Here is a 25,460-nt window from a genome sequence, read left to right on the forward strand (position 1 = left end):
AAAGGAATCAGCCACGATCTCTTGTGTTTAGCAGACTCAGAGGCAGATAGGTTTATAGTGGGGGGAAAGGGGCAAGGTTCAGGAATGCTCTGCTTGGAGGGTGTTGGCATGAGGAAGCTGGAGGCTGATCAGCTCACTGCAGGTGACTTACAGGATTGCTTTGGGGAACCTATTTGGCTGTCTCTGATTGGTCCCATGTTGGAAGAGGGAGCAAAATGTTGGGATGATGGCAGTAACTGAGTAAGTCTTGACCATTCTGAATGGATCACTGGGGAGATTGTGGTTTGGCTTCCAGGAGTGGTTGCTGCAGAGGGTCTGGGTGAGAGTTTTGTTGTCACGGAAGCTCGTCCATCGTCCGTGTATATGCCTAGTCTCAGAGTTGTTTCCAGTTTCTGGCTGCTAGACTTTTACATTTCACAATGAAGTGTGATTTTAGAAATAATATGAACTCTTGCCTGCCAGAACAAGGGCCAGTGAATTTTAAAGGAAGGAAACACAATCTAGAACTCGACAGCAAGGGTCAACCATGAAAAGTTAGGTATGAATATTGTTAATTCCTAGAGCAAGCATTTTTTCAAAAATATAGATAGATAGCCAATAGAATACTAAATTACTCTATTTGGAATAATAATAAACCAGAAACAAAAAGTAGTGAAACAAAAACAAAATCACAGGGACAAACAGAAGAAATAAAAAGGTACACCTAAATCCAACCACATCAATAATTATATCAAATGTTAACGGTCTAAGCCAGAAGGTGCGTGGCAAACTTTTTCTGTAAAGAGCCAGATAGTACATATTTTAGGCTTCGCAGGCCATACAGTCTGTGTACTCTGCCTCAAATTAGCCATAGGCAATATATAAATGAGTGGGTATGGCTGTGTTCCAATAAAACTATATTTACAACAGCAAACAGGCTGGATTTAGCCACAGGTTATAGTTTCCTGACTTTTGCTGTGGAATTCTAGAGTGTGTTTCCTTCCTTTAAAATTCATCGGACCTTGTTCTGGCAAGCAGTTAAATTACTTCTGAATCTGGGAACTTCTTTTAATTCTCTTGGCTTTTTTTCCAGTTTTGGAAGTTTCCAAGTATGGAACCACTTATAAATTAACAGGTTAGTTTTCCAAGATCAGCCTGGTGATGAGAATTTGGGCTACAAATAGATAGGATAGCTGACTGCCAATGACCTCTTAGTCCCATTCAATGCTGCACAATTCCTTGAGCCTTAAGGGAGGGTTTGAGGTGACTTCTGGTTGAGTCTCCCCCTAAGAATATAGTCTTTCAGTGTCCTCATTTAATTATTCCCATCTCAATGTGTCCTTGGGCTTTGACTTCTGGCCCCCTTGCTGAGGAAGAGAAGACAATAATGGAAGTAAGAAGTATAGGACCCCCCTTTCCTCCAAGGCTAAGATTCAGACCTCGTCAAAGAGAGGAACTTCCTACACCTGGACCACAGCCCACAGCGGGGAAGAAACTGGCCAGAGGGCACAGGTGGTGCTAACCTGGAACAGCAGCCCAGGAGGTTGTGGCTGGGTGGAAAGGTGGCCTGGGGGCAACTGGAACTCATCCACATCACTCCCCCCCTGAATAATAATGATAGGACCAGGACTGGAAGGGAATGGTCTTCCTGTCCATTCACTCCAGAGACCCTCCAAAGCCCTCTGTTGGTAAAGCTTAATGATCATTGTGTCAACAGATGTTTACAGAGTCCAGCCCATGTCCATCTATCACAAAGCAGGGCAGAGAAGGGTGGATTTGGAGCTGAGAGCCATTATATTGATAACTGGCACATAAAGTGCTTTTATTTTTTTCAACTTACTCCCAACACACACACACACACACCCCTTCGTATGTCAAAATGACATTAAGTTTTCATTTAAATCTATCCTATATTGAAAGAGCAAAAAAAAAAGTGACAGTTTGACTCAAGAAATGCAATGGTTTATATGACCTACAACTCTTGAAGGAAAAGAGTAATAATTTTGCAATGTTTTGATGATATTTACAAGTCATAATTTAAAGAGATACATAATTTTTCCCTTTCTACGTAAGTCCTCAAGGAACTCACATCTGTTTTAGCCCAGATTTGTATCGTGTTTTGCTTTGCATGGATTATCTCATTTAATTCTTGCAGAACTTTGATGAATGGTATTATTAATTAGCAGAATGGTAGTAGTAACAGGCAAAGTGGTATTGTTCATTGCATGTAACAGATAAGGAATCGAGCTTCAGTTATTTTCACTTGCCCAAAATTGATTTGGTAAGTGACAGAACTTTATTTGCTGATACTCCACAATTAAAACTTTTCATTATTCAGGTAGAATTCTTTTCCCTTTTATTCTATACATGTTGATATGCTTGTTATAAAGAAGCCCAGGCCTGTGATCTCGATACCCGTGGAGCTCTGCAGCTGCAGCAGATAGTAGAATGTATGGGAATTCACCCAAATGCACTTACAGTAGAAGTGTATTTTTCATTATTTCAGAGATGCTTTTTCCTCTGTGTCTGGTTATAGATCAGTTGGCATGGCATCAAGCAGATTGTTGTTCCTCTTATCCCAAGCCCCAAGCCTTACTTTTTCTTTTTTTGTTTTTGTTTTTTTGAGACAGAGTCTCACGCTGTCGCCCAGGCTGGACTGCAGTGGCACGATCTCTGCTCACTGCAACCTCTGACTCCTGGATTCAAGTGATTCTCCTCCTCAGCCTCCCAAGTAACTGGGACCACAGGTGCTTGCCACCACACCCAGCTAATTTTTTTGTATTTTTAGTGGAGACAGGGTCTTGCCATGTTGCCCAGGCTGGTCTTGAACTCCTGGCCTCAGGCCATCGTCTCACCTCGGCCTCCCAAAGTGCTGGGATTACAGGCATGAGCCACCACGCCCAGCCATCCCAGCCCTTTTTACTTCTACCAAGTGGTTACAACAACAACTTTGATGAGCTGTTAGTCAAAGGAATCCTGTGATGAGCAATTTTGAAAAGAAAAATGATCTCTGTATTATATATTTGGAATTTTGAATAGGAAGTAGGTCAAACATGTTTTTAACACTTAACACATCCCAGGGGCCTCTCAATTGTGGCACAGTGTGACCCCTACATGCTATATGTGTATGAAGCACAGTAGAAGCACAGAGGCAAAACAAACCTCAGTCGGCTTCCCTTGAGTTCCCTTTTAAAGAGTCTTTTCTATATTTCTGGATCATTCCTTTCTTTTTTATGTTTTTGTTTTTGTTTTGTTTTGTTTTGTTTTGTTTTGTTTTGAGACAGGGTCTTGCTCTGTCACCCAGGTTGGAGTGCAGTGGTGCAATGACTCACTGCAACCTCTGCCTCCTGGACTCAAGCAATCCACCCACCTTGGCCTCCCCGAGTGCTGGGATTACAGGTGTGAGCCACCATGCCCAGCTTTTTATTTTTTATTTTTTTGAAACCTATTACAGTAACTCCCTGAGATGAAGATGAAATGTTTAGCTTCCTCACACTCCCTCCTCCTCCTTCCCCATGCACCTCCCATGCTTTGTTCAATGTTACTCTCCTTTTACTTGCTTAAGGTACTCTTTCTTATGCCATTGACTTTAGACGGAATTCCTTGGCTTTACTGAGTAAGATGGGGAAATTAGAAATCTGCAATCCCCAATGTTAACACTCACTCATTTTGTTAGCTATGACTATTTCATTGTCAAGCGGTTGGTTGGTTGGTTAGTTGGTTGGTTGGTTTGTTTTGTTTTGGTTTCACCATTCATGCACAGTCTGTCCACAAATTATAATTAAATATTTTGTGCTTTATGTGTGGATAGATTCTAAAAAATCAGAAACCAATAAACCTGTATTATGATTATATAGTATATTATTCACATTAGTTCCTAGAAGTGTGGTTGACTCATTAAAAATGTAATCCTATATTACAAAATTCATACAACTAAAGTGTCAAAGGAAATTAATGTTCTCTGTTTCCCCCCTCAATAGCTCAGGATCATGCCACATTTAAGCTTCATATTTTGATCATGTTTTTATTTTCAGTTTCATCCTGAAACTTTTATTTCCAGTTTTATGAAAGTAGTACATGTTCACACTTTTAAAACTGAAATAGTTCCACATGGCTTAAAATGCAAAACACACTTCCCTTTCACTACCCTTTGGTGCTTCCTAAAAGCCACCATTCTCAATTCTTTTAGCTCTTCCCTTAGCTATTGATTTTTATATTTGTTAAAAACATGCTCTTACTGCTGTTTGTTGTTTTTCAGTTTGAGATATTATATTATGATTATTATTATTAATATTAGAGACAGGGTCTTGCTCTGTTGCCCAGGCTGGAGTGCAGTGGTGCAATCTCAGCTCACTGCAACCTCTGCCTCCCTGGCTCAAGCAATTCTCCCACCTCAGCCTCCTGAGTAGCTGGGACCACAGGTGTGCATCACCACGACCGTTTTTTGTTTTGTTTTGTTTTGTTTTTAAGGACACAGGGTTTCACCACGTTGCCCAGACTGGTCTCCATCTCCTGGACTCAAGCGATCTACCCACCTCAGCCTCCCAAAGTGCTGGGATTACAAGTGTTGAGTCACCGTGCCTGGCCAGAGATAATATCTTATTGACCTCCTCTATATGGAATGCTGTGCCCAGCCACACCTCACATACACATATTGCACTCACACATGTGCTTCGCCTCCCCAGTTCCTTCAGCATGTTTATGCCAGTTTTTGTTGAATCAATAGTAAGTGTTCATATTAGGTTAACTCTGTAATTGTTCTTTACACCTGAGCTGTGTAGTTTCTATGTACATGTCACTTATTCATCTCCAAATTCTCCAACCAAATTGAAAATCTCAGAACATAATGAAAGATGTAGGCCCTCCTTCGGATTGCATTGTTTTTTTGGAGCCATCCCTGCCCCTGCTCCCAGGTAGTCTGGCTGCTCTGCAGGCCTGCTGCAAGCTGTCAGGCTTACATTGCCCTTCGTCTGCACTCTGGGGATCCTCATTTCTCTCCCAGGTTGTGTTCCTTATTACCTGGACCCTCTTGCTTGGTTTACACTCCTGTTTAGATAGAGCACCTCCTCCTGTACCTTCACAGAAAAAGCACAGAGAATGGAAAACTCATATTTTGCATGTCTGAAAATATCCTTATTCTGCCTCACATTTGAATAATAATTTTATAGGATATAGAATTTTAGTTTGGAAAACATTTTCTTTCCGAATTTTAAAGGCATTGCTCTGTTGTCTTCTCGTTTCAAATGTTGCTTTACATAAACATTCTGATGCAATTCTAATTACTGATTATTTGCACATGACCTACTTTTTTCTCTCTGGAATATTTTAGATTCTTGGGTATCTGATAATCTGGAATTTCATGGTAAGATGCCTTGGTGTGAACCTTTTTTTTTTTTGAGATAAGTTCTTGCTCTGTCACCTAGGCTGGAGTGCAGTGATGTAATCACAGCTTGCTGCAGTCTTGATCTCTTGGGCTCAAGTGATCCTTCTGCCTCAGCCTCCCAAGTAGCTGAGACCGCAAGCACGCACCACCACACACAGCTGATTTTTTAAACTTTTGGTCCATTCCAAGATGGCCGAATAGGAACAGCTCTGGTCTGCAGCTCCCAGCGTGACTGACGCAGAAGACGGGTGATTTCCGCATTTCCAACTGAGGTACCTGTTTCATTTCATTGGGACTGGTTGGACAGTGGGTGCAGCCCATGGCGGGGCATCACCTCACCCGGGAAGTGCAAGGGGTCGGGGGATTTCCCTTTCTTAGCCAAGGGAAGCCATGTCAGACTGTACCTGGAAAATGAGGACACTGCCACCCAAATACTGGGCTTTTCCAACAGTCTCAGCAAACGGCACACCAGGAGATTATATCCCACACCTGGCTCAGCGGGTCCCACACCCACGGAGCCTTGCATACTGCTAGCACAGCAGTCCCAGATCGAACTGTGAGGTGGCAACCTGGCTGGGGGAGGGGTGCCTGCCATTACTGAGGCTTGAGTAAGTAAACAAAGTGGCTGGGAAGCTCCAACTGGGTGGAGCCCACCACAGCTCACCAAGGCCTGCCTGCCTCTGTAGACTCTACCACTGGAGCCAGGGCATAGCTGAACAAAAGGCAGCAGAAACCTCTACAGTTTTTTTTTTTTTTTTTTTTGAGACAGTCTCACTCTGTTGCCCAAGCTGGATGCAGTGGCGCGATTTCAGCTCACTGCCAGCTCCGCCTCCTGAGTTCATGCCATTCTGCTGCCTCAGCCTCCCGAGTATCTGGGACTACAGGCGCCCACCACCACACCTGGCTAATTTTTTGTATTTTTAGTAGAGACAGGGTTTCACTGTGTTAGCCAGGATGGTCTCAATCTCCTGACCTCGTGATCTGCCCACCTTGGCCTAAACCTCTGCAGTCTTAAAACATCCTTGTCTGACAGCTCTGAAGAGACCAGTGGTTCTCCCAGCACGGTGTTTGAGCTCTGAGAACTGGACAGACTGACTCCTCAAGTGGGTCCCTGACCCCCGTGTAGCCTAACTGAGAGATACCTCCCAGTAGAGGCCGACTGACACCTCATACAGGCGGGTGCCTCTCTAGGACGAAGCTTCCAGAGGAAGGATCAGGCAGCAATATTTGCTGTTCTGCAGCCTCCGCTGGTAATACCCAGGCAAACAGGGTCTGGAGTGGACCTCCAGCAAACTCCAATAGACCTGCAGCTGAGGGACCTGACTGTTAGAAGAAAAACTAGCAAACAGAAAGGAATAGCATCAACATCAACAAAAAGGACATCCATACCAAAACCCCATCTGTAGGTCACCATCATCAAAGACCAAAGGTAGATAAAAACCACAAAGATGGGGAGAGACCAGAGCAGAAAAGCTGGAAATTCTAAAAACCAGAGCATCTCTTCTCCTCCAAAGGATCACAGCTCCTCACCAGCAACGGAACAAAGCTGGACGGAGAATGACTTTGACAAGTTGACAGAAGTAGGCTTCAGAAGTTTGGTAATAACAAACTCATCTGAGCTAAAGGAGGATGTTCGAACACATCGCGAGGAAGCTAAAAACCTTGAAGAAAGATTAGAGGAATGGCAAACTAGAATAAACAGTGTAGAGAAGACCTTAAATGACCTGATGGAGCTGAAAACCATGGCACAAGAACTACGTGACGCATGCACAAGCTTCAATAGCCGATTCGATCAAGTGGAAGAAAGGGTATCAGTGATTAAAGATTAAACTAATGAAATAAAGCGAGAAGAGAAGTTTAGAGAAAAAAAGAGTAAAAAGAAATGAACAAAGCCTCCAAGAAATATGGGACTATGTGAAAAGACCAAATCTACGTTTGATTGGTGTACATGAAAGTGACAAGGAGAATGGAACCAACTTGGAAAACACTCTTCAGGATATTATCCAGGAGAACTTCCCCAACCTAGCAAGGCAGGCCAATATTCAAATTTGGAATTACAGAGAACACCAAAAGATAACTCCTCGAGAAGAGCAACCCTGAGACACATAATTGTCAGATTCACCAAGGTTGGAATGAAGGAAAAACTGTTAAGGGCAGCCAGAGAGAAAGGTCGGGTTACCCACAAAGGGAAGCCCATCAGACTAACAGCGGATCTCTCGGCAGAAACTCTGCAAGCCAGAAGAGAGTGGGGGCCAATATTCAACATTCTTAAAGAAAAGAATTTTCAATCCAGAATTTCACATCCAGCCAAACTAAGCTTCATAAGTGAAGGAGAAATAAAATCCCTTACAGACAAGCAAATGCTGAGAGATTTTGTCACCACCAGGCCTGCCTTACAAGAGCTCCTGAAGGAAGCACTAAACATGGGAAGAAACAACCAGTACCAGCCACTGCAAAAACATGCCAAATTGTAAAAACCATCGATGCTAGGAAGAAACTGCATCAACTAACGGGCAAAATAACCAGCTAACATCATAATAACAGGATCAAATTCACAAATAACAATACTAAACTTAAATGTAAATGGGCTAAATGCCCCAATTAAAAGACACAGACTGGCAAATTGGATAAAGAGTCAAGAGCCATCAGTGTGCTGTATTCAGGAGACCCATCTCACGTGCAGAGACACACACAGGCTCAAAATAAAGGGATGGAGGAAGATCTACCAAGCAAATGGAAAGGCAAAAAAAGCAGGGGTTGCAATCCTAGTCTCTGATAAAACAGACTTTAAACTAACAAAGATCAAAAGAGACAAGGCCATTACGTAATGGTAAAGGGATCGATTCAACAAGAAGAGCTAACTATCCTAAATATATATGCACCCAATACAGGAGCACCCAGATTCATAAAGCAAGTTCTCAGAGACCTACAAAGAGACTTAGACTCCCACACAATAATAATGAGAGACTTTAACACCCCACTGTCAATATTAGACAGATCAATCAGACAGAAGGTTAACAAGGATATCCAGGACTTGAACTCAGCTCTACAACAAGAAGACCTAATAGACATCTACAGAACTCTCCACCCCAAATCAACAGAATATACATTCTTCTCGGCACCACATCGCACTTATTCCAAAATTGGCCACATAGTTGGAAGTAAAGCACTCCTCAGCAAATGTAAAAGAACAGAAATCACAACAAACTGTCTCTCAGACCACAGTGCAATCAAATTAGAACTCAGGATTCAGAAACTCACTCAAAACTGCACAACTACATGGAAACTGAACAACCTGCTCCTAAATGACTGATGGGTAAATAACTAAATGAAGGTAGAAATAAAGATGTTCTTTGAAACCAGTGAGAACAAAGACACAATGTACCAGAATCTCTGGGACACATTTAAAGCAGTGTGTAGAGGGCAATTTATAGCACTAAATGCCCACAAGAGAAAGCAGGGAAAGATCTAAAATTGACACCCTAACATCACAATTAAAAGAATTAGAGAAGCAAGAGCAAATTCAAAAGCTAGAAGAAGGCAAGAAATAACTAAGATCAGAGCAGAGTTGAAGGAGATAGGGACACAAAAAAACCCTTAAAAAAATCAATGAATCCAGGAGCTGGTTTTTGGAAAAAAACAACAAAATTGATAGACCGCTAGCAAGACTAATAAAGAAGAAAAGAGAGAAGAATCAAATAGACGCAATAAAAAATGATAAAGGGGATATCACCACCGATCCCACAGAACTACAAACTACCATCAGAGAATACTATAAACACCTCTACACAAATGAACTAGAAAATCTAGAAGAAATGGATAAATTCCTGGACACATACACCCTCCCAAGACTAAACCAGGAAAAAGTTGAATCCCTGAATAGACCAATAACAGGCTCTGAAATTGAGGCAATAATTAATAGCCTACCAATTAAAAAAAGTCCAGTACCAGATGGATTCACAGCCGAATTCTACCAGAGGTACAAAGAGGAGCTGGTACCATTCCTTCTGAAACTATTCCAATCAATAGAAAAAGAGGGAATCCTCCCTAACTCATTTTATGAGGCCAGCATCATCCTGATACCAAAGCCGGGCAGAGACACAATAAAAAAAGAGAATTTTAGACCACTATTCCTGATGAACATCGATGCAGAAATCCTCAATAAAATACTGGCACACCAAATCCAACAGCACATCTAAAAGCTTATCCACCACGATCAAGTTGGCTTCATCCCTGGGATGCAAGGCTGGTTCAACGTATGCAAATCAATAAATGTAATCCATCACATAAACAGAACCAAAGACAAAAACCACTTGATTATCTCAATAGATGCAGAAAAGACCTTTGACAAAATTCAACAGTGCTTCATGCTAAAAACTCTCAATAAACTAGGTATTGATGGAATGTATCTCAAAATAATAAGAGCTATTTATGACAAACCCACAACCAATATCATACTGAATGGGCAAAAACTGGAAGCATTCCACTTGAAAACTGGCCCAAGACAGGGATGCCCTCTCTCACCACACCTATTCAACATAGTGTTGGACGTTCTGGCCAGGGCAATCAGGCAAGAGGAAGAAATAAAGGGTATTCAATTAGGACAAGAAGAAGTCAAATTGTCCCTGTTTGCAGATGACATGATTGTATATTTAGAAAACCCCATTGTCTCAGCCCAAAATCTCCTTAAGCTGATAAGCAACTTCAGCAAAGTCTCAGGATACAAAATCAATGTGCAAAAATCATAAGCATCCCTATACACCAATAACAGACAAACAGAGAGCCAAATCATGAGTGAACTCCCATTCACAATTGCTACAAAGAGAATAAAATACTTAGGAATCCAACTTACAAGGGATGTGAAGGACCTCTTCAAGGGGAACCTCAAACCACTGCTCAATGAAATAAAAGAGGATACAAACAAATGGAAGAACATTCCATGCTCATGGATAGGAAGAATCAGTATCGTGAAAGTGGCCATACTGCCCAAGGTAATTTATAGATTCAATACCATCCCCATCAAGCTACCAATGGCTTTCTTCACAGAATTGGAAAAAACTAAAGTTTATATGGAACCAAAAAAAAGCCCACATTGCCAAGACAATCCGAAGCAAAAAGAGCAAAGCTGGAGGCATCATGCTACCTGACTTCAAACTATCCTACAAGGCCACAGTAACCAAAACAACATGGTACTGGTACCAAAACAGAGATACAGACCAATGGAACAGAACAGAGGCCTCAGAAATAACACCACACATCTACAACCATCTGATCTTTGACAAACCTGACAAAAAGAAGCAATGGGGAAAGGATTCCCTATTTAATAAATGGTGCTGGGAAAACTGGCTAGCCATATGTAGAAAGCTAAAACTGGATCCCTTCCTTACACCGTACATAAAAATTAATTCAAGATGGATTAAAGAATTAAATGTTAGATCTAAAACCATAAAAACCCTAGAAGAAAACTTAGGCAATACCATTCAGGACATAGGCATGGGCAAGGACTTCATGACTAAAACACCAAAAGCAATGGCAACTCAAGCCAAAATAGACAAATGGGATCTAATTAAACTAAAGAGCTTCTGCACAGCAAAAAAAACTACTATCAGATTGAACAGGCAACCTACAGAATGGGAGAAAATTTTTGCCATCTACCCATCTGACAAAGGGCTAATATCCAGAATCTACAAAGAACTTAAACAAATTTAAAAAAAAAAAATCAACCCCATCAAAAAGTGGGCAAAGGACATGAACAGACACTTCTCAAAGGAAGACATTTATGCAGCCAACAGACACATGAAAAAATGCTCATCATCACTGGCCATCAGACAAATGCGAATCAAAACCACAATGAGGTATCATCTCACACTAGTTAGAATGGCGATCATTAAAAAGTCAGGAAACAACAGATGCTGGAGAGGATGTGGAGAAATAGGAACACTTTTACACTGTTGGTGGGACTGTAAACTAGTTCAACCATTGTGGAAGACAGTGTGGTGATTCCTCAAGGATCTAAAACTAGAAATACCATTTGACCCAGCCATCCCATTACTGGATATATACCCAAAGGATTACAAATCATGCTACTATAAAGACACATGCACATGTATGTTTATTGCGGCACTATTCACAATAACAAAGACTTGGAACCAACCCAAATGTCCATCAATGATAGACTGGATTAAGAAAATGTGGCACATATACATCATGGAATACTATGCAGCCATAAAAAGGATGAGTTCATGTCCTTTATAGGGACATGGATGAAGCTGGAAACCATCATTCTGAGCAAACTATCCCAAGGACAGAAAACCAAACACCGCATATTCTCACTCATAGGTGGGAATTGAACAATGAGAACACCTGGACCTAGGTCGGGGAACATCACACACCGGGGCCTTTCCTGGGGTGGGGGGAGGGGGGAGGGATAGCATTAGGAGAAATATCTAATGTAAATGACGAGTTAATGGGTGCAGCAAACCAACATGGCACGTGTATACCTATGTAACAAACCTGCATGTTGTGCACGTGTACCCTAGAACTTAAAGTATAATAAAAAGAAAAAAAAAACTTTTATAGAGACAGAGGCCTCGCCATGTTGCCCAGGCTGGTCTCAAATTCCTGGGCTCAAGTGATCCACCCTCATTGGCCTCCCACTGTGCCGGGATTATAGGCGTGAGCCACCATACTGGGCCAGCCTTTCTTTGTAAACTAAGGAGCCTGGCACTCAGTAGGCTTTGACGTGCTCACATTATTCAGGTGTTGTATCTTTTTGACTGATTCTCAAATGTCCTTATATTTTACCTCCTAATTTCTGTCTCTTTAATTTGTTTACTTTCTGGGGAAAATGGCATTAAGCTTTATGTTATAAATTTTCATAACATTTATGTATGACTATTAAACTTTTTAATCTTCAAGAGCTTTAAATATTCCTTTTTTAGAGCATCCTGTCCTTATTCCATGATTTATCATTTAATCTCTTCTGTTCCTGGTAGCGATCAGTGATTTATTTCCTCTGAGTTTTGTTATATTGCTTGTTTGTTCATGTTTAATTTTGGTTGCTCTTGTTAGTGGTTTTTCTCAAATGTCTGGTTGTCCTGTGCTGTCCATTTATATTTATGGGTAAGAACAAAAAAGTTGATTGAAACCAGATGAGGTGGTTCATGTCTATAATCCCAGTGACTTGGGAGGCTGAGGTGGGAGGATCACTTGAGTCCAGGAGTTTGAGACCAATCTGGACAACATAGCAAGTTACCATCTCTAAATAAATAAGTAATACTTAAAAAAATAAAAAAGCTGATTCAAGTTCTGCGAGCACTGATAGGACATGTCAAATGTTATGAACTGCATGGTTGTGTCCCCGCAAAATTCATATGTTCAAACCTTTATCTCAAATATGATGGAACTTGGAGTTGGAGATGGGCCTTTGGGAGGTAATTAAGTCATGAGGATAGAGCCCTGATGATAAAATTAGTGCCCTTATAAGAAGGGAAATGAAAAAGCTTTCCGTGCTTGCTCTCCTCTTTCTCTCACCTGTCCCATCTCTCTCTCTTCTCTCTCTTTCTCTCCCTCTGTCTCTCTCCCTGCTATGTGAAGACAGCGAGAAGGCATCCATCTCCAAACCAAGGAGAGGGCCCTCACCGGACATCAGATCTACTGGTACCTTAATCTTGGACTTTCCAGCCTCCAGAGCTGTGAGAAATAAATGTTTGTTTTTTAAACCACCCAATCTATGGTATTTTTTTTTTTTTCATATAGCAGGCTGAACAAAGACATCCAGGTAGCAATATGCCTGTAGTGATTAGACACAGACATGGCTCTTTCATTAGGGGATCCTCAACTGTCAACACCTATTGTCATTTCTCTTGGATAATCCACTTCCTTAGAGAGGAATCTAACAAACTGGTGGGTAGGGATGAGAGGAGTGGCAGTGAGGGAGTGAAGGAGTGCCATATCTATCCCTGCTTGCAGTATTCTCAGAGCACATGGAAAAGGGAACCAGGGGTCACCAGTCAGAATAGAGACTTTCATTCAGGCTTCATTCTGTCCTTGTGACTGGTGTTTCCAATCCAAACTCCTCCATAGACTGAACCTTCTGTCAGGCTGTTAACCCGCAGCATGGGGGAGGGAATTTAAGGCTCTGACTTCTTAGACCAACCATCAGCCATTCATTCCATTGAAGGAAATACCTGGAACCTTCAGTTCCAGAGCCTTTCCAGAGTGCTAGAAATTACCTTGCTTACTCAAATTCACCCGTAGATCTAGGTGTTTGGCTTTCTCCTCCGATCTTAATAGCCATCTTCTTTTCTGGTCCTGAAATGTGGCCATCTCTTCTGCATTTTCTCTCTTGAACTCCTCATTATATATGGGCTTTGTTGTTGTTTTGGTGGGGGGATGGCTTTGAAAATCCCTTAACTGTAATTTTATTGGAAATTGGGACATAAATATATGTGTCCAACCTGCCATGTTTAACCAGAAAAAAGAATGTCCTGCTTAGGACCTTTTAATAAAGCTTCTGATCCTTGTGCCTTTAAAAGTCTGTATGTTGCTTTCACACTTTATTAGTGATGGCTGCTATCGAATGTTAGTTTCACATTCATTTTCCCTCAGAGCTTGGAGGCTTTCTTCTGTTAGATGTTAAGCATGCACTGATGCTGATGAGAAGAGTGCTGTCTTCATGGGGACTCCTGTTCCTTTACAGGTAATCTGTTGTTCTCTCTCTGGAAGGTTATATGGTCTTTTCTTTATCCTTCATTTTCAATTTCACAAATTTGTCTCTAGGGCTGAGAGTCTTTTTATTCATCCTTTGGTGCTTGGTGGGACTGCCCCACCAAGAATGGCTCTCATCTCTGATTCCAGCTTCTTCTGTACCCCGTGTTAAAGGATATGGCCCCTTTATTCTGGTTCATCTATCAGTAGGTTATCATTTGCTTTCAATCTTAAAAAAATTATTCGAACTGTAGGCTGATTCTGCCCACCTCACTTCTCATCTGCTGTGGACGTATTCTCTTCTGTGAATCGTGTCTCTTCAGTGGGATATGAGGAAGGAGAGAGGGTAAACGTGTGTCTGTCTGTCTTTCACCCTGACCTAGAGTGTGACCTCCCTCACGGTGCTCTTTGTCTGATTGCTTGGACCTCAGAAGGCCCAGGTGTTTGTTTTCTAAGCCAACTTGTGGTTGTTTGTATGAACCTTCACTAGAATATTCTTAGAGGGCAGGAACAAGTTTTATTAACATCAATTTTGTGCATATCTAGAAAAGATAGCTAACTGAAATTTTTATGCCAGATGATAACCAAACACTTTAAATTATTGCTGTTGCGGTTTATGCTTAATTGTAACATTCTCGAATAAAAACCAAAGCAAAACTCCAAAAAGAATACTGTGATTATAGTTCACCTTATTCCTTTTTCTATTCTTTTTTTCCTTCACTTGTTTTTCACTTTTCTCTTCAAAAATGGCCATTATCCCTTGCTTCTTTTCCCTTCTTTCCTGGTGGCTGTATTTATTTTTGTTCAAATTATTTTCCATGAGCACTTCTGAAAATCAGTCTATTAAGGGATTTTAGAGTTCGTAAATCTTTTTAGAGTGCCTGGGGATAGGGCCCTAAGACTAAGGTACTTATTAAAAAAGCGTGCCAAGAGGTCTTATATACTTTGATTTTTAAATTTGAAAATAAAAACTTTTAGTTTTTCATTCATCACTTGGACTACATGTTTCAGTTCTGAACTATTTCCCTTGGGCTTTGCTAAAATTAATAACAAGCTTTTCAAAACTGTTATTTAACAGTTAACTCCTCTAGCCCAAAAAATTTTCTCAAGAATAAAAATAACAAAAATTTAACTTCAATAAGAAAGCAATTACTGGTCATCCACCAAAAATTAAATGCATAAGGTGAAAAATTTATTTTATACAACTCAATTATGTTAAATGTTATAACACATATTGGAACTATAAATGCACCATTGCTTTATTGCTATTAGTAGTCGTTGTACCTACACCTATCAATTCTGAAGGATTTTTTGTTTTATTTTTGGTGAAATTTTATCATTCTCTGACTAGTCCAGAAAATTTGGGTTATTTTCTAGTCAAACAAATATAGAGCTTTTATAAATGTGAACAAAAGTTTATTTACTAGTATAAAAATTTTAAGTAACAGGCCAGGCGCAGTGGCTCACGCCTGTAATCCCAGCACTTTGGGAGGCCGAGGCGGGTGGATCACGAGGTCAGGAGATCGAGACCACCCTGGCTAACACAGTGAAACGCCGTCTCTACTAAAAACCAAAAAAAAAAAAATTAGCCAGGCGTGATGACGGCACCTGTAGTCCCAGCTACTTGGGAGGCTGAGGCAGAAGAATGGCGTGAACCCGGGAGGCGGAGCTTGCAGTGAGCCGAGATGGGGCCACTGCACTCCAGGCTGGGCAACAGAGTGAGACTCTGTCTCAAAAAAAAAAAAAAAACTTTTAAGTAACATTGGAAATTACCCAGACATAGCTTCAAAAATCTAGCTTTATAAATGTTAGAAACAGTATGAAAATGTTAATACTGACTTAAAGTTGCTAGCCTTGATGAGACTCACATATTTTAGTATTAATTTCTGAAGAATTTAATTTTCCACACAAACAACTTTGACAATTAAATGAAAATACAGTCAAAAATATTGCTACTCTCGGTGTTATTAATTATTAGGGAAATTTCCATCCTTATTGCTGTTGTGAATCTGTCGTTACATGATAAGGACCAAGAAATACGTATTTTAGTAAATCATTTGTTAGTGAATATTATTCAATTGAAACCAAAGAAATCTCATGTAGTTTCCATCTCAAGACTCAATTCTCTAAACTAAATATCTTGAATTTAAAATTTACTTCACAAATGAAAGGGGCTTAGCTTTTCCAGCACAGTGTTTGGCAAAGTCAGGCTTTTCATGGAGTTCTGGATGAGGAGTCCAAATTTGGCTCTGTGGCTGACTGCAGAATGACTTGTCATCCCAGGTCCTTAAACATGCTATTTTGCCTCTAGGTCATTGATTTTCCAATCATAAAATAAGGAGACTAACATTTCCTTGTGTATGTGTGAGATCGCAGCACCTGTAATGATGTCTATGCCTTCTATAACCGACACACCATCCACCCCAAACATTAGAAAATGCATGCAGTAGGAAAAAAATAGTGAGCTTACATCAACTAAACTTGAAGTCGGACTCTGAAAGATTATTTTATTCATCTTCAGGCTTTAAGCCTTGGAAATAATCTTAGATGCAAATGGTGGTAGAATTTTCAGAATGAAAGCAATTGTTTCATTCACTGGTGTCAACATTTCTCTTCATGAAAATTATAACATTTAAAAGAACTGCCATTGACCTACAATGAGCATTTGATCCTTTCACTTAAGCGAAAAAAAATTTCTTCTTCAAAAAATGTTTTTAGTATAACTGTTGGTTTTTCATTACAGAATGCTTACTAAAATTTTAAATAATTTGCCCTGTGGAAAAATTATTTGTGATAATTTGCTTGAAATTATTTCAGAATGTATGGAATATTAAATATATGGAAATATATATACAGAGTGTGCATACCTGTATACATTTTTTAAAGTGAGAAACTTTTAAAAGATTATAAAATAGAAAGAAAGACTGCAAGATTCAAAACATAGATCCCCTTAAATGACACTTCCGTCACCAGTAATCGGACTGAGTTACAGTAATTTTACTTTAGCAAACAGACATGTATTCTGTGTCTCACGGGCCACCTGCTGAATGAGAGGACTCCAGTTGAAAGGTCAAGAACATAAAACCACAGGAGCTTTTTGAGTGGGTCTTCAAGTTAGTTAAAATAAAAATAAAGGACCTGTGTTCCTTGAGAACTGGCCCCTAAATTTTCTTTCTCTACTTCAGAGTGTGGCAATGATGTGTTTGGGAACTTTGGCCAAAATTGAAGGTTTAGGAAACATTGAACATGACTTGAGAATATTTAGCATGTTTACAAATGCATTTGGAAATATTTATATCACCATCTATATAAAAATAAAACTGTGAACAGCTGGACAAGAACACTGGTCTACTCGCCGAACTTTTTTCCAAGTTCCTTGACATCGAGGATTACCAATTGCTTGCCAATGGAGAGTCTGATTTCTGAAACGATATTTCGAAAATGTTAGTTACACTAAAAGTATACCAAAGAAAGGTCTAATTTACAGAATTAAAACTCGGAGTTAAAAAAAACTGATCACAGCCTGAGCAATATAGTGAGACCCCGTCTCTACTATATATATATATATATATATATATATATATATATATATATATATATATATACATGTATGTATTTTTTTTTCTAATTAGCCAGACATGGTGGCACACGCCTATGGTCTTGGGAGGCTGGGGTAGGAGGATTGCTTGAGCCCAGGAGCTGGAGGCTGCAGTGAGCCATGATCTCACCGCTGCACTTCAGCCTAGGTGACAGAGTGAAACCCTGTCTCAAAAAAAAAAAAAAAAAATTATTTGTAACGTACTTGAAAACTGTTATCTCCTTCCTTCCTCTTTTTTTTTTTTTTTTTTTTTTTTTTTGAGACAGGGTCTCCCTCTGCCACTTAGGCTGCAGTGCAGTGTCACAATCATGGCTCACTGCAGCCTCGAATTCTTGGGCTCAAGCAGTCCTCCCACCCCAGCCTCCAAGGTGGCTGGGTCCACAGGTGCATGCCACCACGTCTGGCTAATTTTTATAAAGAAAAATTATTTGTAGGGATGGAGTTTAACTGTGTTGCCAAGCTGGTCTCAAACTCCTGGGTGCAAGGGATCCTCCTGCCTCGGCCTCCTGGCTCACGCTGGGATTAGAAACATGACCCACTGCACCCAGTTCCCCAGTTTTTTTTTAATGATCACAAACAGAGTTTCCCTTGTTTAGTTTCTGTCAAAGCAAGTTTTAATTCATTGCTACTTTAGGACACCCTCATGTTGACAGAGTAACTTGGGGTTACTGTATTTGCTTTTCCCATTCTCTCTGAGCACAAGTGCTGCATAAAGGAAAATGGCTGACTGTTCTATGTGTATTTAAACTGGGAGGTCTGAACTAAATGATCTCTTTTAATGCTTTCCAACTCTTTGATTTCATAATGAAAAAACAATGAGAGAGCTGAAAAGAGCAAAGCCAGATTATTAAAATTATTATTTTTAAAGTCACTGCTACCTCAGCCAGGGTTTAAATACTATATGGGTACAAATTAAATTATAAATTCATTTAAAACCAAAACATGGATGACGTATTCAGAAAAATATTATGTAAATATTTTCTATTTGATATAAATTCCTTACCCACTTTATTATTCTTATGGTGTGCTCAATGGAGGCCATGAGGCACTAGTGACTAATACACATAAATTCTAGTTACTAAATATGAAAACATTCTACAGGAATAATAATTGACTGGAAAGGCCCATATTTTACCTTTTAATCTGTATTTCTACCAGTTACACCTGACATACTGAAAACCATAATCTATGTGTGACCTAAATTAGTCTTTGCCCAATAGTTGCCCAGCACGAAGTTGACTCTTCTTTTAGTTTTGTATAGTGTTATCAAATTTAAACACTAAATAAGTGCAGAACTGGGATACAGGTGCATGACTGTAAAATGTTTTTGGAGTCAATTATTTCAGAGAAATCTACAGATTTATATAAGATTATTATACTGCAGAGATGACCCCACCACTGTCTCAGTCAGGGTTTTATGAAGAAGCCCCATTGAGCAACAGTTCTGAAACTTCATCGTGGGTATGAATTACCTGGGCAGGGGTCCCCAAACTAGGACCCCGTAGAGGCCAAAGCCGGCCTACCCCTTCTTTGTGTCTGGACTGTGAGTTAAGAATAATTTTTATGTTTTAAAGTGTTAAAATCAAAACAATAATATTTTGTGACACATGAAAATTATATGAAATTCAAATTTTAGGGTCCATAAATAAAGTTTTGTTAGAACAAATCCAAGGTTTGCATAGTGTCTGTGACTGTTTTCCTGCTACAAAGTCAGAGTTGAGGGGTTGTCACAGAGACCACACAGCCTGCAAAGTCAAAAATATCTACTCTCTGGCCCTTTACAGAAAAAGTTTTCTGGATCCTGACCTAAGACATTTTTAAAAATCCACCTCCAAAGAGTGATTCAGTTAGTCGGAAATGAGGTTCAGGAATCTGCACATTTTACATCTCCATCTCACGAGATTCTGATTCTAGTGATCTTCAGAACACCACTTTGGAGTGATCAGGTTTTTGGTGATCATTTGGGAATGTGATCTAAACTCCAATATCCTTTTTTTTTTCTTCTGGAGACAGAGTCTGGCTCTATCACCCATGCCAGAGTGCAGTGGTGCAATCTCGGATCACTGCAACCTCCGCCTCCTGGACTCAAGTGATCCTCCCCAGTAGCTGAGACTACAGGCATGCGCCACCATGCCAGGCTAATTTTTTATTTTTTGTAGACATGGGGTTTTACCATGTGGCCCAGGCTGGTCCCAACTCCTGAGCTCAAGCAATCTACCCACCTCGGCCTCCCAAAGTGCTGGGATTACAGGCATGAGCCACCACTCCCAGCCCCCAATATCCAAATGGACCCATATTAACTGCTGGTGTATAGGGCCTGTGGGTTCCATAGTGGGAACTGGAGCCCTGGCCCCAGGCAGTGCCAGAGGATGGTCCTCCTCACCTACTGTTTTGACTTCCCAGTCATCCCTTGATATGTTACATACTGGTCAGCTGTCTGGACATGGAGAGGACAGATTTCTCAGAATGAGTGACAAGAAAAGTACTTCAGTTAATTTCCATCCTTACCCATCGGAGTCCAGGCCATCTCCAGAACAACGAAGGCTCACAGAGTTCATAGCTGGAGGCTGACAATCCACACACACCGTGTATCCCTCTCGGAGATACTGCATCCATCTAGTCAAGGGCCGGTTTTCCAAAGCACAGTGAGGAGTCAAGGACTCTGTCTTAAACTCCATACAGTATCTACAGCAAAAGAAGTAACAATGACACTTGCTGTAATAAGCAGTGGCCTAACGCTGTAGAAAGTCTTAGAAAGCCTGTCACCTCCAAGGGCATTTGGCCGACTGGAGCAGGTAGTGAGTACATCTTCACAAGTTACGTGTCAATCACCTTTAAGGTTTCTCATTCCCTGAAGCATGGTGAAATATTACTGATAATCACAAAGAACCTTTGTGCCCTTTTTCAGTCCATCATTGAGCTCTCTGGGCAATATAAATGTGCAGAAGTTTCAATATCCTGTATCCTGTCTAATCAGATCACTAAATTGTGCACAGAAGTCCAGGTTTTTGTAGAAACCCAGTCCTTGATAATTTTGCTGATCTAAAGGAATTCTATAAATTGAACAAGCACTTGCTTGAGCCTGAGAACCCTAAAAATGTGAGCCCAGGAGGGCTAGCCCTTAACACCTAGGTCAGCACCTCTGCTGTTCTGCTCCACGAAAGTACCCGGGATCTTCCCCACCCTCTCCACCCACCTCACTTGTATGGTCTGGAGTAATGATGATGAGTTTTGACTTGAAGTCAATCATCACAGTTACATTGGGCATCGCAGGTGAAAGCAGAAGTGGGAGGCTGAGACACACTTTTCTGACAGAAGTTAGTGTCACCTTAAACTGAGCTGCAGAAAACTCTAACATTATATGTGACTGGACACTGAAAGCCCAGGGGAACATCCAGACATGAGGAATATTTTAGAAATTTGTACTTCAGTGCAGTTTTCCAATTCTTCAGGGAAACAAGACATAGTAAAAACTCCAAGTATTGTAACAGAAACTTGTTGCATTTTCAGTTCCATGGGCTAATTTCTTACCCATACAATTATGAGTTGCAATAGGTTAAATGGGAAGTGTTTGGAGAATCTGCTTTAAAGATCTTTAAGAATGATAGGTACAGATAATTAGTAACTAAAGGTAACAAGTATCTTTAGTTATTGAGGTAAGAAATCCTACAATGTGGCTTCAATCAATTTCAGAGAGCTAAGCCCAGACAGCTCTTTTTTAAAAAGTATTTATTTTTCATAGAGATGGGGTTCTCACTATGTTGCCCTGGCTGGTCTCAAACTCCTGGGCTCAAGCAATCCTCCTGCTCCAGCCTCCCAAGGCACTGAGATTACAGGTATGAGCAACCAGGCCCAGCCTCAGGCATCTCTTCAATGTTATTTTCTCATTAAATGCTCATACCAACCTCATGTGGTAGGTTATTAACAGTCTCATTTTTTAGGAAGAAAAAACTGAGGTGGAACAAGTTGTTCAAGGTCTTATGCTAGTGAGGGCAGTGTGGGGACCTGAGCGTGCAGCTGTCTGGTATCCCTTATCTGACAGCAGAAGAATGGATTTCAGCTGAGCATGAAGGTGACTTCCAGCCTGTGCCAATAGGTTTCCATAAGAAACCTCTGAGTTGAAGTGTGTGTCACTTTCAAATTCACCAAACAGAGGTGGTGCTGAAGTCTAACGTCCCATAAAGACTGTAAGAGAAGCATCCTTAGTATGATTGATAAAATAAGCTCACAAAATAATCTCATTTGTATATAGTTTGTTTCTTGTTGGAGATTGGACCTGAGAGGTAGATACATCTTTATAGCTCCACAAAAACCAGGAGGGGACAAGTATTTTCCCAACTCTGATGAAGAGTCCATATTTTAGCCAAAGTCAAAGAGCAAGTAGAAAGAAGAAGAAAACACAAACCAAGTTGACCCTCTTGCATTGACTTGACTATACAATTGAAAAACATGATTAAAAAAAAAAACAAACACGAAATTACCCAGCATCCTCTGTGTGTGTAGACCAGTGTGGAGACGTAGCTTGTCGTGTTCTCTCCTTGTTGAATGCAGAGGTAGTTATAAAGGCAGGAACTGGAAAAGGGAGATTTCTGTTGAATTCAGGGAGCCAAAGTACTCAGAGCATCGTTTCCCAATTTTGGTTTTGTACCTGTCTAAGGGTCTCCATTCCTAAACTCACAGGGCTACGGCACACCATCAAGGTGTGAAATGAGGCCAAGTTACAAATTCAATAAAGATGTGTGTGCACACAGATGGGTAGGGAGGGGGCCTGCAGGCCTTTGACAAGCACATTTGTCTGCAGTAATAAAACTGTGTGAGAGGAAGGAGAGGGGCCAGGAGGAAAAACCAGAAGGAAAGGAAGATGGGGGTGAGAAGGGGAACAAGGGAAAAAGTGAGATAATAGAGATTATGAAGAGAAGAGGAGGTTTTTAAAAATGAAAGGAAGAGAAATAGAGAAAGAAAGGGAAAAATAAGAAGAAAATAAAAGAATAGAAAGGAAACAAAGAAGGAAAGAGAGAAGACAAAAGAGAGTAAAAGCGGATGGAAGGAGAGAAAACAGACAACCAAAGGGAGAAAAAAATGAGAAAGGAAAAAAGCAGCCGGCGTGTTGGCTCATGCCTGTAATCCCAGCAGTGTGGGAGGCCATGGTGGGTGGATCATCTGAGGTCAGGAGTTCAAAATCAGCCTGGCCAACATGGCAAAACCCTGTCTCTACTAAAAAATACAAAAATTAGCCGGGCGTGGTGGCAAGTGCCTGTAATCCCAGCTACTCAGGAGGCTGAGGCAGGAGAATCACTTGAACCCGGGAGGCGGAGGTTTCAGTGAGCTGACATCGTGCCCCTGCACTCCAGCCTGAGCAAAAGAGTGAAACTCCGTCTCAAAAAGAAAAAGGCAGAAGCAGAGGAGGAAAGAAGGTGAGTCTTCCCCAAGCCTCAGGTAACCACAGCAGGAAAAGTTCATGGAAGCTCTGCCCACCACATAGTATCAATGTGGTTGCCCAGTGCCAGCCTGCACAGCATTGTCCCCACACCAGCTCAGGGAAAGGAAGTCTTCAGTGGTCCCCTTCTTTTCCCTCTTCCTCCCCACAACCCTACCCCAACTCTGATGCTCTGGGTCAGAGAAAAAAAAATGGCACCAAGAATCCTTCCTCCTGTCTCTGCTCACTTTAATTCTATTGTGTTTGTGTGTCTCCTCTCTACCTCATCACTAAGTCTAGGGAGGCATTTGTTGCTATAATAACACCTATAGGTGTCAGTCTCCTGGACTGACTCTGTTGTCATCTTGAGGAAGGCAGGGTTTTGCCTTGTCCATCACTATAGCTTCACACATTTACACACTCAATAAATATTTGTGCAAGGAATAAATGGGCCAGTGGGTGAATGAATGAGGTCATGGGCTTGCAGCCAAGACACACAGGCCCTACTTCCCCGCAGTCTTCCGTTCCTATACTGAGCCTTGCAGCCAAGATGGCTCAGCAGTCCTCTACCTCTGTTTCAGAAACTGGGCGATTCCAGGAAGGGTAGATACAAGCTGATATCAACTTGTGAGACACCAAAGTTATCATCAACATGAACTCAACAATGTGAGGATACTGGTTGCAAAATAGATGCTTCAAGCCTACATATTGATTTTACCTGTCTCTTTACTATCCCAAGATGACAAACCTTAACTCTTTTTGAGCTTTTCTTAATGAGGAGTTATTTTTGTATTACTAGGGAATTTAAGACAAAAGGCCAGGCACAGTGGCTCATGCCTGTAATCCCAGCACTTTGGAAGCCCAAGGCAGGCAGATCACTTGAGGCCAGGAGATCAAGACCAGCCTGGCCAACATGGTGAAACCCTGTCTCTACTAAAAATTGTACAAAAATGAGCCAGATTTTGTGGCATTCGGCCATAGACGCATCTGTTCGGGAGGCTGGGAAAATCACTTGAACCCAGGAGGTGGGGGGTGGAGTGAGCCGAGATCACACCACTGCACTGCAGCCTGGGCAACAGAGTAAGACTGTCTCAAAAAAAAAAAAAAAAAAAAAAAAAAAAAGACAAGAGCAGCTGCCTAATACCGGATAGCCACTTGTTCCCGTGTGGCTCTTTTTTGCTGCACTGACATGTTTAATTGTTTTCTAAATGTGACCGTAGCGTTTGCATTTCTAAGATCTACAGACAGAATTAGAAAGAACAAGTGAGTGCATGTATATCAGGATCCCTCTCTGTTTCTCTGAGACCTAATTATCAGAAACACAAACATCTAAAGGATTTAATTCTCCCATACATTTTCATTTCTGTTCTTCAGACACACGTATGTGTTTCTTCACTAAGTGAAGAATCAATTTACTGCTAAATCCATGCAGCATTACACAAGTCCATCTGTAATTTTTTGGGGATTCTTTAGCTCAGATATTTATGTAATCAAATTTGTACTGCATATAACATTACAAAAGTTCAAAGGCAAGGTACTTAATGTATAGCTCAGAAAAAGAGGCTATGAAATGGAAGGAAAACATAAATATATGATTCTAGTTTCTGATACAAAATTCTTGGAAAAGGTTCTATAATAATAAAAATACGCACTTCTAAGTTTCCAGGGACAACTCTAAGTCACTTTTCAGGTATTTATTTAATTCTCACAAGCCTCTTGAGATAGATCCTATTATTTCCCCATTTCACAGACGAGAAAATTATGGCACAGAGAGGTTAAGAAATGTGTTTAAGGCTCACATCTAAATATAGCACAGCCAGGCAACGTCTCCGAAATCAAACTCCTCAGGGCGGCACTCCACTGCCTCTATAATAATACAGATGACAAAGTTCCAGTACTGTTTGCAGCATCTTTCCCATGAATTATTTAAATTTGGCTTTATTTTCCCTTTCTGTCACGAATCATTATGCTCTATGTGAAGTCAGATTTAAGAAAGGAAAAGAGAAACTTTTAGTCCCTTGTATCTGGAGTCACCTCAGTCTATGAGAGAGGTGAGGAGGCCAGGGAGGGCACACAGTGGGTGCAGGGTCACCCTCTGGGTACCATGGCCCCTGGTATGTGTATAGCCTGCTCATTTACAAAGTAATTTCACATCATGTGTTACCTTCAACAAAAACTTTGTAAAAGGGTGTTATACCAATTTCATTCATCAGAAAACTGAGGCTCACCGAGGTTAAATGAACGGAAAATAAGTAGTAAGTGACTAAGCAAGGACCCAGCACAGAAGCTATCTTCTGAGAGCTTGGGGGTTTGCATTTTTGTTTTCCATTTTCTGTTTGTGGTAGAGATGGGGTCTCACTCTGTTTTCCAGGCTG

General features: G+C 40.8%; 1 protein-coding gene across 1 annotated transcript in view; it reads right to left on the reverse strand.

Annotated features, from left to right (window-relative positions):
• Nucleotides 1-17,053: 17,053 nt before the first annotated feature.
• SBSPON (somatomedin B and thrombospondin type 1 domain containing) overlaps nt 17,054-25,460 on the reverse strand; it is a 28,899-nt gene continuing 20,492 nt past the window's right edge. Inside the window, exons 3-5 of the mRNA XM_024929796.4 lie at nt 22,151-22,241; nt 20,178-20,354; nt 17,054-17,493 (exon numbers count right to left, since the gene is read on the reverse strand). Of these exons, the coding sequence (XP_024785564.2) occupies nt 17,376-17,493; nt 20,178-20,354; nt 22,151-22,241 (386 nt within the window). The 3' untranslated portion in view covers nt 17,054-17,375. The remainder of the gene's footprint in view (nt 17,494-20,177; nt 20,355-22,150; nt 22,242-25,460) is intronic.

Source organism: Pan paniscus, chromosome 7, assembly GCF_029289425.2.
Source record: "Pan paniscus chromosome 7, NHGRI_mPanPan1-v2.0_pri, whole genome shotgun sequence".
Taxonomy (NCBI): Eukaryota; Metazoa; Chordata; class Mammalia; order Primates; family Hominidae; genus Pan; species Pan paniscus.